The sequence below is a fragment of the Siphateles boraxobius genome, unplaced genomic scaffold (genome assembly GCF_051911475.1).
Source record: "Siphateles boraxobius isolate OS27281-9 unplaced genomic scaffold, OSU_SipBor_1 11, whole genome shotgun sequence".
In the NCBI taxonomy this organism is placed as follows: Eukaryota; Metazoa; Chordata; class Actinopteri; order Cypriniformes; family Leuciscidae; genus Siphateles; species Siphateles boraxobius.
Genome location: NW_027508711.1, coordinates 9,677,407 through 9,692,533, shown reverse-complemented (window position 1 = coordinate 9,692,533; position 15,127 = coordinate 9,677,407). Strand labels below are relative to the sequence as shown.

The 15,127-nt window shown below is 36.5% G+C and overlaps 1 protein-coding gene and 1 long non-coding RNA gene across 2 annotated transcripts; both read left to right on the top strand.

Moving 5' to 3' along the window:
• The first annotated feature begins 464 nt into the window (after window positions 1-464).
• Window positions 465-6,608, top strand: LOC143702044 (uncharacterized). Its single transcript, XR_013190267.1, has 2 exons — window positions 465-618; window positions 6,088-6,608. It is a non-coding gene; the product is annotated as an uncharacterized LOC143702044 (long non-coding RNA).
• A 6,284-nt stretch (window positions 6,609-12,892) lies between these two features.
• trarg1b (trafficking regulator of GLUT4 (SLC2A4) 1b) lies at window positions 12,893-14,960 on the top strand. The gene is made up of 3 exons (XM_077248512.1): window positions 12,893-13,470; window positions 13,737-13,860; window positions 14,069-14,960. The coding sequence occupies exons 1-3, from the start codon at window positions 13,108-13,110 to the stop codon at window positions 14,074-14,076; spliced, it is 495 nt and encodes a 164-aa protein (XP_077104627.1). The 5' UTR covers window positions 12,893-13,107; the 3' UTR covers window positions 14,077-14,960.
• The last annotated feature ends 167 nt before the right edge of the window (window positions 14,961-15,127 follow it).

Here is a 15,127-nt window from a genome sequence, read left to right as displayed (position 1 = left end):
AAGAGAACTACCATCCAAAACATTTTTATTGACATTTTATTTTTTATAGATGCAGACCTTTTCTCTAACAAATTTTTTTTTTGTCTCGGTAGCATTGTAAATATAGTAGTTTGTAATTTAAAAACTAACAATTAATAAATAAAAAAACTTGTTTGCCAAATTTCGCATACAAGCCCATTTTTGCCGTTTTGGACTCTTTTAAAGCCTCCAGCAACTCCAAAGCTCAAAAAAATGTTTTTACTTCAATTAACTTTTACATATTTATACATATATAGAGTGCAACTAAATAATAAAATAAAATAAAATTACTTCGGGGGTTGTTAAGTAAACTTTTACATGTACAGATGATTGGCTGAAACGATTCGTCCATGAGCAGGAGACGTTTTAATTGGTTGGAACGGTTTTGTCCCGCCCCCTTTCTTGTGAGTCGAGGCTTAACGTTGGCTGAAGTTGAAGTCAGTTATAATCTACGGAAGTCGGTCGTCATAGCGAACCCTTGACGTCGCAGATCCAGTGGCCAGCTGTTACTAATCGCGTCACTCCCTTTGCCAGCTGATCGCAGACGCCGGTAAACGTGAGAGCGAGAGGCGAAAACGGAGGAATCTCTTTACAAGCGAGGTGAGCGTTTGAGTCAATCAACTTTTCAGGCATAACCCAGAATCGTAGTAAATCTAATCCACAGCCTATTTCGGTCGGGTTTAAGATAAAACAGCTTTAACGTTATTCGCTTCAGGGAAAGGCGAGGCAGTTCACTTAGGTGGGGCGGAAAAAAACCCGCTTCTGAGGTACGAACGCTTTTTCTTTTCGCCATAAAAACGAAAGATTATAATATTAGAACAGGCCATCATCGAATATGTTGGACGCCGGGCGGAGGTCATTACATAAGTTTCATTCCATTAAACCGGCCAAACTTCCAGCCTACTAAAGCCTTTACTCGAGGACGCAAGCCGATGTCAGTGTAATCTGTGTGTTTAAAGTTATTTCAAGAAAAATTTAATCCGAGGCAGCAGAGACATGTTGAGCAATACAAGATAGTTATTCAGTACAATCACGTCAGTCCTTTTTTTATTGCTGCATAGATGCCAACGTGTCTGCTAAAGTGTGTTTCCTCATTTGGTTGGGTAAGAACATTCTTATGTAACGTTAATTCATTTACCTCTGATGAGGAAATCTCAGTAGATTTTGCGCGATATGTGACGTTACATTCGGTTTTGCTGGTTAGGAAGTGACGTAACGTACTATATATATATATATATATATATTTTTTTTTTTTTTTTTTTCAATTCGTCACATACACAATACTGTGTTTTTGTTTATGTAAAGTATTAACACACACACACACACACACACACACACACACACACACACACACACACACACACACATATAAAGCCTTTTATGAAATTTGGAAATAGGTTTAGTGTAACAGAATTGTATTTATAGTAGTAATCATTGCATAATATGTGCCCTTTTTTATCCCGTGATGCCATGTAAGTTAGTTACTCTCAACTTGCTCTTGGTAATGCAATAACCTTTGAATGTCACTGAATGTACTGGGCATGGTTCATTTTATTTAAAAAAAAAATTGTTGGTCAATATAAATTACAATGAAATCTACATAACGTTTTTAAACTATACTTAAAACGCGCAGACATGTAGATTCTCTGTACTGAGCAGGCCTCAAATGCTGAGTATTTTCTAAGACGTCACTCTGACAATGCATATCAGCGAAAGTCCTTGACAAGACCCTCTTCGTGACATTATGTATCCGTGGCTCTATATTATTGGTTTTATTTTCTGATAGGTTAGTTTGAGTCATAGCAAGTCAACACTTTTCAACCAGGCATCCAAAAATAGACAGCTCTTCTGAATCGGGGTTCAAATCACCGTACCGTAATGCAGTTACAGCCTTTTAAGGTACAGAGAGCAAACTTGGCTGCTTTTTTCTCATGTATTTGGAATCAGGTTATAAACCCAGTCTGTACTTCACCCTGTTGTGGATCTGAAGCATCATCTGTAATAAAAAAGTAAATGTGTTTAAATTGACAACCACATTTCTTTATATAAATGATCTCAATGGTGAAGTACGTGTGCATACCCTACTTCCCTCAGTAATGGTGATCATGATGTGATGCTATCAAGCAAGATAATTATTTACATTCAAAGACCTTAAAACTGATCTTTTCTTGTATGTAAAGGAATACATGTTTTAAAATACAAAAGGCATGTTTCTGTATTGATGTCAGTGCATTAAAATGGCCACCATTTGCCCTATCTGCAAAATCCATGGCAAGTCAGTACTCGGTCACATCTGATTCAGCTTCAGGCTTTGCAGTGCGATGGGTTTTTCTTTCCGCCCTTAAACGGCATAGAGCGATGGAGAAATCTTCCCACCCTGTTCCTCAGTACACACACACTAACTGATTCAGTCCTTTGTGTGCTCATAGATATCACTTTGTCAGCCCTGAGAAAAGATATCAGCGTTAGCACAAAGTCAGAGTTTAACTGTAGGGTTTATGCTTGTGTATGACTACTGATCATGTTGGCTGAAGATAAGTCCTTTAATTGTTTGTTCTTGTGCAAATGCTTTAGATACCAAGGGTCGAACACGTTTTGGTACCATAAGACACTTTTTGTATTAACAATGTAGGCTAGTGTGTTAACCATTAGCAATAGCGAGCTGACCTTAATGTTTCCCCACTGCAGCTTGTGTGCACCCAGACCAGATCAATAGATCGACTGGTGACAGGGGAACGAGACGAGCGTGTTCAGATATTCAAACACTGTCAATAGAGTTCTCTTAGGCTAATTTGCTAGCCCTGCTGCAACACCCCTGGATATTTCATTGTGCTGATTCATTTAGGTGATTCGTATAGCATGTAGTGAGTCCAAAGTTTTGAGGATATATATATATCGTCAACTTTGGACTCACTACATGCTATACAAATCACCTAAATGTATATTATATATAAGAACTAATTACTATACTAGAAATAATTTACTGATTTTGTTACAAAGAGTAGAGATCACAAACTCTGCCCTTATGTAGTTCAGGCCTCCTATCAATCAGAAATCATGAATTTTTGCTTGTTGGGGAAAATATGTCTCTATTAACGTTTTTTTGCAAAACTCAAATTTGCTGGTATAATAAAATTAACTGCAGTTTCCAGGTAAATTTGAGGCACTAAGACTAATTTTATTCCTTTTCACACAAATTATGTTTACAGGGGCAGATTATTGGTTAATAAAGAATTACACAGTACTAATTTATAGAGCTGCTCGATTCTGAATATATTAAATCTCAAATCTTTATTTCAAATAGAGATCACGATTTTACCATGATTCTGAACGGACTACTAAACCAAATAAGCAGTTCACTAGAGGTTCTGATAAATCTTAATTGCTATTTAAAAAGGTTTTATTTGTAGGAATTAACAATAAATCATTTTGAATTAATGATTCAATTCCTCGCTCATAAATATTTCACTAGTTTTATTACTAGATGAAACGGTGTTTTTGAGTAAATGATTCAATGACAAATACATTTACGCCATTTGTTGCCACCTACTGATGAAACGATGTAATGACAATCGTTATTTGAAGTGCAAAGTTACTTTCAAAAGGTGATTTGCTCTCTTTTGATCGCTTCTGTAGACATCAGTGTTTATATGTGAACTATAAACTTTTATCTATGTACTTCTGCGATGATTAGATTTTTTTTGTAAGTCAGAAATAATGATACTGTGTGGTTGAAAAGGCTGTTTGTGAAGCGGTTTCATACAGTGGCAGCGCCAACACAGATTTAAAAGTTCTGCTGTGAGTTTATCAACGGTTTAATAGACAGGCGAATCATTGTCATTTAGGAATAAGATCACATAGATGTTAAATCGAGATCACAATCTATAATAATTAATCGTGCAGGTCTTACTTTTAGCATAGTGACTGATTTGTAAACTAGTACATTAAGTTACACCAGCTCCATATGTCTTACTTTTCTAACATTGTAAACTTACTCGGCAAATGTGTTCTCACATTTGCTTTTGACACCGTCGGTTTGATTTACAGTAGCTGGTACGTTATCTTTAAACACGATATAACGTGTAAAACATGTAATGCGTTTTGTTTTAAAATGATCTTTAATAGTTAAAAGGAAACAGAAAATGTGATATTTTGTAGAATGTTCATGGTGCTCTGTTTGAAATAATGTAAGGTGATGGGGACCAGCCTCAAACTTTGCGTGACAGACTGAAAGTTAAGAAATATTGGTTGACCGTCATGGTCACCATTTAATCTCATTATATGGAAAGGTGAAGCTTGGTAGTTCTTAAAAAGATCTTGTTTTGTGTTCCACAGATGAACAAAAATCATACAGGTTTCAAAAGACATGTGGTGAGTAAATGAGAGAAGTGTGATTTTGAAAGTGGTGATTTGTCCCTTTAAGCTGCCAATGTGAGGATGAAACATTTGAGTTATGCGTAATATTCCAACCGTTTATCATGTTCATGATTGTTCTGTTCATCATAGATGACATTATGTCTGAAATGTGCTCTCAAGGCCTTACCTTGTCCTCTGGCCTCCACCCCAAATGCCTGCTGATTCATGTCTGCGTGTCTGCGCCGGCTTGCTGGATGGGGGAGGGTGGAATGAACGAGGGACACAGAGTACTGAGAAAGAATGGTAGATGATTACCAAACGCAGTTCGGGGAGGGAAGCAAGACGGAAAGTGCGAGCAACCTAAATCTTTGTCATAGAGTTAGCATGATTCAGCATGCGATTTATTTTTCTTGTGCAACGGAAATTATAGACACTTTAAAGACAAAACACGCTTGTAAGCAGGAATGTTCTGCAAGTTTATATTAGCATTTCTTGTTGGGAATGACAGGCATTCTTGGGCTTCATTTGTGAAACTAGAGCATCATGATTGCCGAAATTGTTGCGTTCGATTAAATTCAGTGATGCTTCACAAATGTGCAGCCACTTATGTGGAAAGAACATGAAATTATTCAGATGCATTGAAACAACTAGAGACCATAAATAATGGGAAACTTATCTCTTAAAGGAAAAATGTCAATTTTATAATTTCTTACTACCTTTTTTCTCTAAGCAATAAATTCCGTGATGTTAAATAAGATTAAATGAATTCATAGTTAAGCTTAAAGGGGTATTTTACCCAAATATTCTGTCATTTAACTGCATGTTGTTCTAAACCTGTATGACTGACAGACTTTTTGTAGATCACAAAAGAAAAAAAATCTTGAATGTTGTTAGCCAACCATATTTGGTGACCATTGACTTTCATTGGAAGAACAACAAAAAAATCTGTTCCACAGAAGAAAGTCAAACAGGTTTGGAATGACACGAGTGTGAGTAAATGATGAAATAACTTATTTTTGGGTGAACCAACACTATTACATGAGCTTAGACTAAATATTCTTAACTTAAATCAGCCCTTAACAGTAAAAATGGTTACTTACCTTAATACTGTTGCCCAAAAAATTAAAATTATTTTAAATAGATTTTACTTATCTATATAGATTTTACTTATTAAATAGTTATACATTTTAATTGTATTTATAAAATAAATAAAAAAAGAAACCCTTTAATACACTTTTTTTTTCCAAAGTAAAGTTTCAATAATACCTGGAAATTATATAGTTATGATTAAACAGGAACTTAATGCCATAAATTAATGTGCAATAAGTTGAAAAGCAGAATTTTCAACCGAATGTATCACTTATTTTAAGTGTTTCACATTAAGTTTGCTTTGAAAAATGCACTTGATTAAAAAATATTCAAATTGATATTGCTCTGACCCAGTAGGGCAGATGACTGCGAACGGGTCAGAAACACTCACGCTGACCCAGGACAGCAGGCCTTTCTTGTTACTGAACCTGTGAAGTGTTTTTCATTTTGATGGTTCTTTGTGCTGTCCAATAGAAATATGCAAAACTGATATGTCACGTTCTCTTCATGCATGCTGTAATTACAGGGAGAACATGAAGGAAAACTGCTCATAACAAACGTGTGTTAGTGGAACATGTCTTGCATTATTTGTGAAAAGTAATCCATCTTGTTTTTATCTTCTAGGTTTGTAGTGGATACTGATGAATGAATATTGGCTGACCTACCGCAGTTCTTCCCTGGCAAACTTTATGACCCTGTCCTTACGCTAAAGCTGCCAGCTGAAGAACTGTTGTGGTCAGCTCTACCCAGCATGCACCATTTCATCTGAGACTGCTGTGGAACTGATTCATTCTGGATCTGGATTCTGTTGTAGTTCTTTGATGGATGATTTTATGTTAAAGGAGAAAATATTTCTAAGGAAAACAAATCTTTGGAAAATGTCACTAAGCTTTTAAATATGTTTGAAATTCAGGATGTTTTTTCTTGAAAACTTTTTATTTTTGGAGGTGAGCTAATATCAAACTAACTGATAAATGAGTTTTATAATATGTATTTGAAGTATGCAGGATATTTTGCATGGCAGACATCATTAAAAATAATATAATATTCTGTACATTTTAGCCTTTGCAACAGCTGCTGGCTCCAGGCATAAAACTGAAGAGGGAACTTGCATGTGTCCAATAAACGTACTTCAGTCTCTAGTTTCCATGGTGCATATTGTCTCATTCACAGTAGCTCACAATTTTTAATCTGTTTGAACATGGGATAAAGGTACAGCGCGCATGCTATATCTGAATGATTTGTGGTTCAGGCAGCAGCATTAGTGATGCGTTGAGACCACTGAATCACTGCAAGTTGTTCTTTACTGCCTAGCTTCAACAGGATGACTCAAAGCCATTGTTAGGAATATTATGAGAGGATTTTTTTTTTCTGAGGGAGAGTGTGGCTTTGGTAATAACTAGTGCCAGGTGTGTGTTGATTCAGATGGGCAGATTCACTTCAATGATTTCACATTACATGTTAATATTCCCCCAAAAGTATTTGATAATGACATTAAAGTTTACAATACGTTTGTTTTGCTAAATTAAGAATCGGCATCTATATTAATATAAATTCACACAGGCACAATTTATTAGTGGTGGGCAGATCGAGGCTTCGTGGAACAGTTGAAGCAAATGTGCAGTGTTGTGTCAAGACTTCGGAACAACCCGACACCCGTCTCCACGGTGACCACTAGTGGTCAGAACAGTGTAGTGTTAATGCAACAAAATGCACAGTGTAGTCTACATGCAACAAAACCCCGGGCTAAACATGCATAAAAACACCTTTTACAAATCTATTGCAAATTTTTGATTAAAAAAGTAAAATGTAATTATCTAATTATATTAGATTATCAAGTATCTATATGTTATTTTATCAATTGTCACGGATTGTTTTGTTTGTTCTATGAATGGCTCAGCTAAACAGACCAATAAGAGACTATTAAATACTATTATTCATTTTAACTATATTAATTAAAACGTCTACAAATGTATAAAACTGATCAGAGATCAGGTAAAACCCACAGACACTTATTAATTGGTTCTCAGACTCCTCGTGATTCACTCATGGGTTGACCGAGATCATCGTCCCCAGTGGTGAACCGTTGAATTTTTTTAATTATTAAATGCTTGAAAGATAAGAAACTAAAAAAACAAATTAACAAATATCGTATATAAATGTCGTAACACAATACTGAAATTTCGAAACAGTTATAATGAAGCCTAGTTTACTGAAATCACGTGACTGGCAGTTCGATACACGCTCCAAACCATTGTTTCGGAACAAAAGATTTGTGGTTTCAAAGCTTCATTAGGATTTAACCACAGAAGCATTTATATCAACCGGGCTGGTTTTAAAAACACCTTAAATTAGAATATTTTTTGAATTCTTTATTTCAAAAGTCAGTCTAGTTTTTGCTATATTTGTCAGGTAAACAAAATCACACTGACAATTTCAGACACGAATCACATGTAAAATCGAGCTTTTAACCGAAAGGTTAAACTAAACATTTATTTTTCATACATTATATGCTACAAATCTTTAAATTACTGTGCATATAGGCCTAAATAGTGGGGTTATCTCGCGCTGAAATAAAGCTTAATGTGCATTGCAACATTATGACCGATAGAGTCAGTGGTCAGATGGACAATACTTTTAACTCTCTTTTCCAGCACTTAAGACACAGTTGCTCCATTGCCCTTAAAGAAGATCAAAGAAAGCAGTCAAACGCCGTGGTACAACGAGCACACTCAGGCCCTTAAGAAAACAGCCAGAAAAAGAGCAAAACTGGAAGAAGAAAAGAATAGAGGTATTTCGCATTTCATGGAAGGAGGGTTCGATTGCATACAGAGAGGCCTTAAAAACTGCTAGATCTGCTTGTTTTTCCACCCTATTAGAAGAAAATAAACAAAACCCTAGGTATTTATTTGAAACAGTTGCTAAACTGATGAAAAATAAAGTTTCAAGCCCAGAAGTTTGCAAGCAGCACTACAGTAATGACTGTATGACCTTGACTTATAAGATTGATAATATCAGAAAAAAAATTATAACTATGCAACCGTCTACTACAGTATCACATCAGACAGTGCACTGTAGTATCACTGACGAAACATTTGATTCATTCATTGCTATAGGAGAAGAATAATTTTCTAAACTCGTTAAATCATCTAAATCGACAACATGTATGTTACACCCTATACCGACTAAACTATTGAAAGAGATGCTTCCAGAGGTCATAGATCCTCTTCCCAATATCATTAATTCATCTTTGTCACTAGGATACGTACCGAAAAAACTTTTAAGCTGGCTATGATTAAACCACTAGTTATAAAAACACAACTTGATCCTACAGATTTAGTCAATTACAGGCCGATCTCAAATCTACCTTTTCTGTCAAATATACTAGAAAAGGCAGTATCTTCACAACTATGTACCTTTTTAGAAACAAACTGTCTCTGCAAGGATTTTCAGTCAGGATTTAGACCGTACCATAGTACTGAGACAGCTCTCATTAGAGTTACAAATGATTTGCTCTTATCATCCGATCATGGCTGTATCTCGCTATTAGTGTTACTCTATCTTAGTGCTGCATTTGATACTATTGACCACAACATTCTTTTAAATAGACTAGAAAACTATGTTGACATTAGTGGAATTGCACTAGCATTGTTTAAATCATACTTCTCTGACCATTATCAGTTTGTAGCAGTAAATTAAGAGATGTCTTATCGATCAAAAGATCAGTATGGCGTACCACAAGGCTCAGTACTAGGACCGCTGCTGTTCACTCTGTACATGCTACGGTTAGGAGATATCATTAGGAAACATGGCTTTAGTTTTCACTGTTATGCTGATGATACTCAGCTCTATATTTCTTCAAGCCCTGGCGAAACTTACCAGTTCACCGAATTAACCGAATGCATAGCTGATATAAAGAATTGGATGACTAGTAATTTCCTACTACTTAATTCTAAAAAAACAGAGATTCTAAATATTGGACAAAAAACGTCCTCACGTAATAACCTAGAATACTGTTTAACACTGTATGGCTGCTCTGTCAAGTCCTCGTCGTCGGTTAGGTACCTGAGTCTGCTCTTTTATAGCAATCATTTATTTGAAAGTCACATGAATAGTATCTGTAAAACCGCATTTTTCCATCTAAAAAATATATCTAAATTACGTCATATTCTCTCAATGAAAAATGCAGAACAATTAGTTCATGCGTTCATGACCTCAAGGCTAGATTATTGTAATGCTCTACTGGGTGGTTGCCCTGCACGCTTAATAAACAAATTAGAGCTGGTCCAAAACGCAGCAGCTACAGTTCTTACCAGAACCAGGAAGTATGACCTTATTAGCCCGGTTCTGTCAACACTGCATTGGCTCCCTATTAAACATTGTATAAATTTTAAAATATTGCTGATTACTTACAAAGCACTAAATGGTTTAGCTCCCCTGTACTTAACGCATCAACTTCTTCACGTCTATTGCGATCTCAAAGTTCTGGCCATTTGATAATACCTAGAATATCTAAATCGAATGCTGGCGGTAGATCCTTTTCCTATTTAGCACCAAAACTTTGGAACAATCTTCCTAACTTTGTCCGGGAAGCAGACAGAGTCTGTCAGTTCAAATCTAGCCTAAAACACATCTCTTGGACCTAGCATAAACATAACACATTATAGACTTCTATAATTCAATGTTAGGCTGCATAGTTTAGATCAGCCGGAACCGGGAACACTTCCCATAAATCCTGATGTACTTTGTACATCATAAGAAGGATGGCGTCTACGCTAATATTTGTCTCTCTGTTTATCCCGAGGTTTACCGCAGTCCGCCGGATACAGGCCGTATCCAGATCTGATGAAGGTCCTGCGCCTGGACACAACAACAACGCAGTCCTGAAGTGTCAACTAGTCTCTCCCTTGTGAAGGCCTCCTTCCCTTTACCTATGTACTGATAAAACGTTGTCGGGATAATTCCGATTCATGTGGCTACGCGGAAGCGATAAAAAAATTCTCAGAGCCACCAGGCACTGTTTTATGCAAAGGAGCGGCCGGATCGCATTAATGAATTTTCTGTTAGAACTGTGTCTTGTTAGCGCCCTCTAAGTTAATAACTAATGATCGTTGCGACGGAAGTGAATCAATCAAAACTAACTCTAGCTGGACAATAACTTTACTCTAGAGCTGCTGTAAAGCTAAAACAATCTCGGTTACTTTAATTTCCTATTATCACTGTAAAGCTGCTTTGAAACAGTCCATATTGTTAAAAGCGCTATATAAATGAAGATGACTTGACTTGACAATACGGCTTATCACCACCGCTAGCCGAGCTGGATCCACTACATTCATTCAAACGTTTTCATTTCAAATATATGCATATTTAATGATTTTGGTAAGAGAGTTGGAGAATGAGGAGAAAGTTGTTAATCATTTTTAGAGTGCTTTGACAGAGCATATGCTAGAAAACATTAATAAGGTCAGTATACGGCATATAACCTGGATGAGTGCATGGGGAGTCATATTCGTGATTGAGATCCAATCCGCACAGAAACGAATCATGTAGCCTACTGCGTCAACTAACACCTGAATCCAAAAAGTTGACTCCAGATGACACCGGAAGCTTCACACATAAAATTTACAAATGCCCGCTCTTACCTAAAAAATAAAGTGGATAGCGGTGAATGAGAGACTACATTAAATATATATTAAATATAAATAAATACACATTAAATATATATAAATATATATTGTGTTCCCATTTGCTCAAATAGCAAATGAAAAAAACTCCACAAAAGTGTTTTCACATCTTTCAAAAAGAGAAAAAAAATTGAGAGATTGATAACGGCAGAAAGATGTAAATTTTAGCATCACTCGCACAGCTGCTGTATTAGAAACACCCTCAGAGCAGCCTTAAAGGCCCAATACCTTGAAACACGCAGCATTATTCAATGTGTTGACGTTATTTCCACTGAAACAGGAAGACAGGGTGGGACATAACAAACAGCTCCCTCTTTTTTAAAATAGCCAGCGTATTGTTTATAGAGCGGTGCAGGTATGACATAACTTTGTAGGCCAAAATGCGGGAGCGAGTTAGCATTTTAGCACTTCCGGTTCCATTGTCCCGAAGTCAATGAGTTTTTACATGGTTTTTACAGCCTTGTTATGCTTATAATTGTACTCTTATAAACTATTTTAACTCAAACGTTTTTAGATAAAAACTGAGATGTCAGAAGCTTAGTAATGTGGTAACGTTGAATTTGCGGGACCGTGGTGTTGTTCGTTTAGCCTATAACTTTAGCTTTGGACAAAACGTGCAAGTATCATAAACTTTTGTTGATCACAGAGCTTGTTTTTAGTGATAATTCAAACGCCTATGCGAAAAACTTATTGGATTTTTGTTGAAGGTGCCAGTGTGATGCTAACTGCCGGTTGCCGAGTGACGTCATACCTGCACCACTCTATATCACAGCTTGAGCTCGGTCAAAGCCGTTGAGCTAGGGAAAGCCACAGTTTCCTCCTAATCTCTAACCGTCTCTCCTCCATATCGCTTTAAAATATAGCATTCTGTGCAGAATTCAAATGGGCCCGATACGCTTTCTGGTCTGCGCTGACTCACGAATATGATCCTTCAATTTATACTTCTGCGTCGAACTTACGCCGTAGCTACGCCGTTGGCTGTGCGTAGCGCGCGTACCCTTCGGCATACCCTGACGTGCACCTCTGATGTGAAACCAGACTTCATTCACCGCGATGGAAAGCATATAGCGCACTATATGACATTCACCATGTAGAAAATAGTAAATAAGTTAATAATGACTGATTTCTGCCGAAGCTTCAGCATCTATTTTTAATCACGCTTCAGATTCTAGAGAGCATTTAATTGGACAGAAAATCTGATGAGAAGCTGAGGTGCAGTGATTGGCAGAAATAAGAGGGTACATTTTGAATCTTCTAAATGGGAATTTTGTCATTGTTTTGAAGCACACTATAGGCTTAACATTAAAAAAAGGCTAATATATAGCCTACTAAAAGCCAAAAAACTTCAATTTTGATTTCATGGGGACTTTAATTGTTCTTTTGTAATATGATGCAAAGGTAATTGAATACAAAGTATAGTATTATAAATGTACATAATTTAAAAAAATGAAAATAAAATAAAATAAAAACTTTTTAAAAAACAGGATTTACGATGCTGATAACCGCGTTATCATCACAGTCTGTGAAAAGGGACCATAAATGATGCGATTGAACTTAATCTGGACTGAAGGACGCAGGAGTATTGTTGTATTATGTTATTACAATGATGATAATTGTTGATAATGTTCATTTTCTTTTATTCAAGCATTTAATAAAATAAATAAATAAAGCAAGCGCATGTGAGTCCACCAATCAGATGCGCCGGTGGGGCGTCCTTCTGACAACGTGCCCGAAGCAAACTGATTGATTTACTCCAAGTGTCTAGATTCGCTTCTCCAGTGATGCGAGTGGTAAATATTGATGAAGTGGATGGATTTCCAATAATAGGTGTACGAATTCCTCGCTCGACTTGCTCTGCGAACAGTTTGATTAAATAAAATATTATGCTGACAAAATAACATAGTAAGTGCAGGCTACATTTTATGTTGTTTTTACACAAAATATATTTATTCTGTAAGAGATGGCTATAAATACGGACGCCCGTCACGCGACAGATGTCCTGCGCGAGAGCGCCGCGCTGCAGTCCACCGATTTCGGAGATACTCAGAAACTTCTTGACATCTCAGATAAAGGGCTGAAGAGAGAATTAAACCACACAGCTTCTGATACACACCTCGTTACGTCTCTTGACTCGGACAAGAACGAACAGACTGATTTTAACATTGCCTCAGTGCCCTGCTCTCCATCGCGGGTCAGTTTCAGCCGCGCGCCATCGCCCACGCCCGGAGAGCGCGAGCCAAGCAGCTTCATGTGGGTGGCCGTGATCTCCTGCTTCTGCCTGGCCGTTCCAATAAACCTGTTCGCGCTTTATTTCGCGCATATGGTGAGTGGTGCCACCGGAGTACAACTTTTAAATAAGGCTACTTTTGGAATTTTACTTTTTAAATTACTTTGAGAGTTTCAGTAATAACTCCGAATGCAGAGAGAGAGAAAGTAAAAAGAAAAACTTGTTTGATTTTATGTTTAGGGCTGTGGCTCATGGGGCGCCCTATAGTTCATAATGTGACTCATGGGGCCACCAACTGTTCCACTGAAAATCTACTATCATAACGCTTACTTATCCATGGTTTTCTTTCTGTTTCACTTTAGTCTCGGTCTATGATACAAGCAAAAGATTATGATGGGGGCAGAAGACTTGGACGTCTTGCTTTGTTGCTTAGTGTTGTTTCCATTGTTGTGGGTCTGGCTATAGTCCTTTATCTGGTGATTACAGGTAAAACCCCTCTCATTTTCTCTACACACAAGGCACTGGGGGGCCATTGAGGTCACGTCCCAACCAACTGAACTTCAAAAACATGAAAACAGTCAATAATATAATCAGTATTATATACGTATAGCTGTTGTCCACAACCAAGTTGAAATGAGATCATTGCTTCTGCACACACTCAAATGTCTCTCTCATTTCCTTTTCTCTCTCCCAGAGACTTAGTTGTGAACATCCTACATCCAAAATTGATGTAAACGGGTATTGGAGCTGAAATCAAAGAAGATTCATGATAAATGCCATGTGAAAACCTTCAAAAAACAAAGCTAGATTATACATTTATGTGATATACAGCATTCAATTTGTTTTTAATTTTATGACGAGTTAATTTTTTTTTTCTTGATGGCTTTCAGACATTTCTTTTTCTGTTTGGCAAATTAAGCTTTTTGCTTTATGATGTATTAGTACAAAACTAATTTTGCAATAGCTACATCTTTAAAAAAAAGCCTTTTTAATATTAACTACATGAAACAATCAGCTGCATAATTTTGAATTCCATACACTTTAACTCTTTCAAATAAGAATGATTCCTATGCAAAGTTAAATCTGTAAATTTTATTTCTTTATTTTTGATTCTATAGGCTACATTATGCTAATGTATGCATGTTGCAATAGTGAGAATATGACTTCTGTTCTGTAGCTGGTGCATACAAAAGCACATTGTATTATTGTAATATACATTGCATTTGTAATCTGTTTAAAAGGACCATTCACCTAAAAATGAATCTTCTGTCATCATTTTCTCACCATATGTCATCTGAACTTTGATGAAATATTTTTTATAACATTTATTTTTATTAAAAGTAGCCTATTTTTATTCCTTGTCATTTTGATGCATCTTATATAAGTTCGCAAGAATGCAAGAGGGAGTTATGCAGTGGAGATAGCTGGGTATAGCAAAAATATTGTATTAAAGTAGGCTGAACAAGGGCTACTCAACCAAAAGCACATGCATGTCTGAAAAAACAAAACGACAATTCGAATTGTGCAAATTTGCTGAAACTGTGCCATATTTTTGCATGTTATTAATTAAACTAAACATACTTACCGATTGTCTAGTTTAAGTGTGATTTTTGCAGATAGTTTGACAGAGTTCCATTCGCACAGGAAAAAACATGACGTATTCTGTTTTGACAAGGTTAAAATCAGGTGTGGTTATTTCATTTTAAAAAGTGCATTCTGTTCTGCAGTCAGCCATCCAGCCGCCAGAGCAACG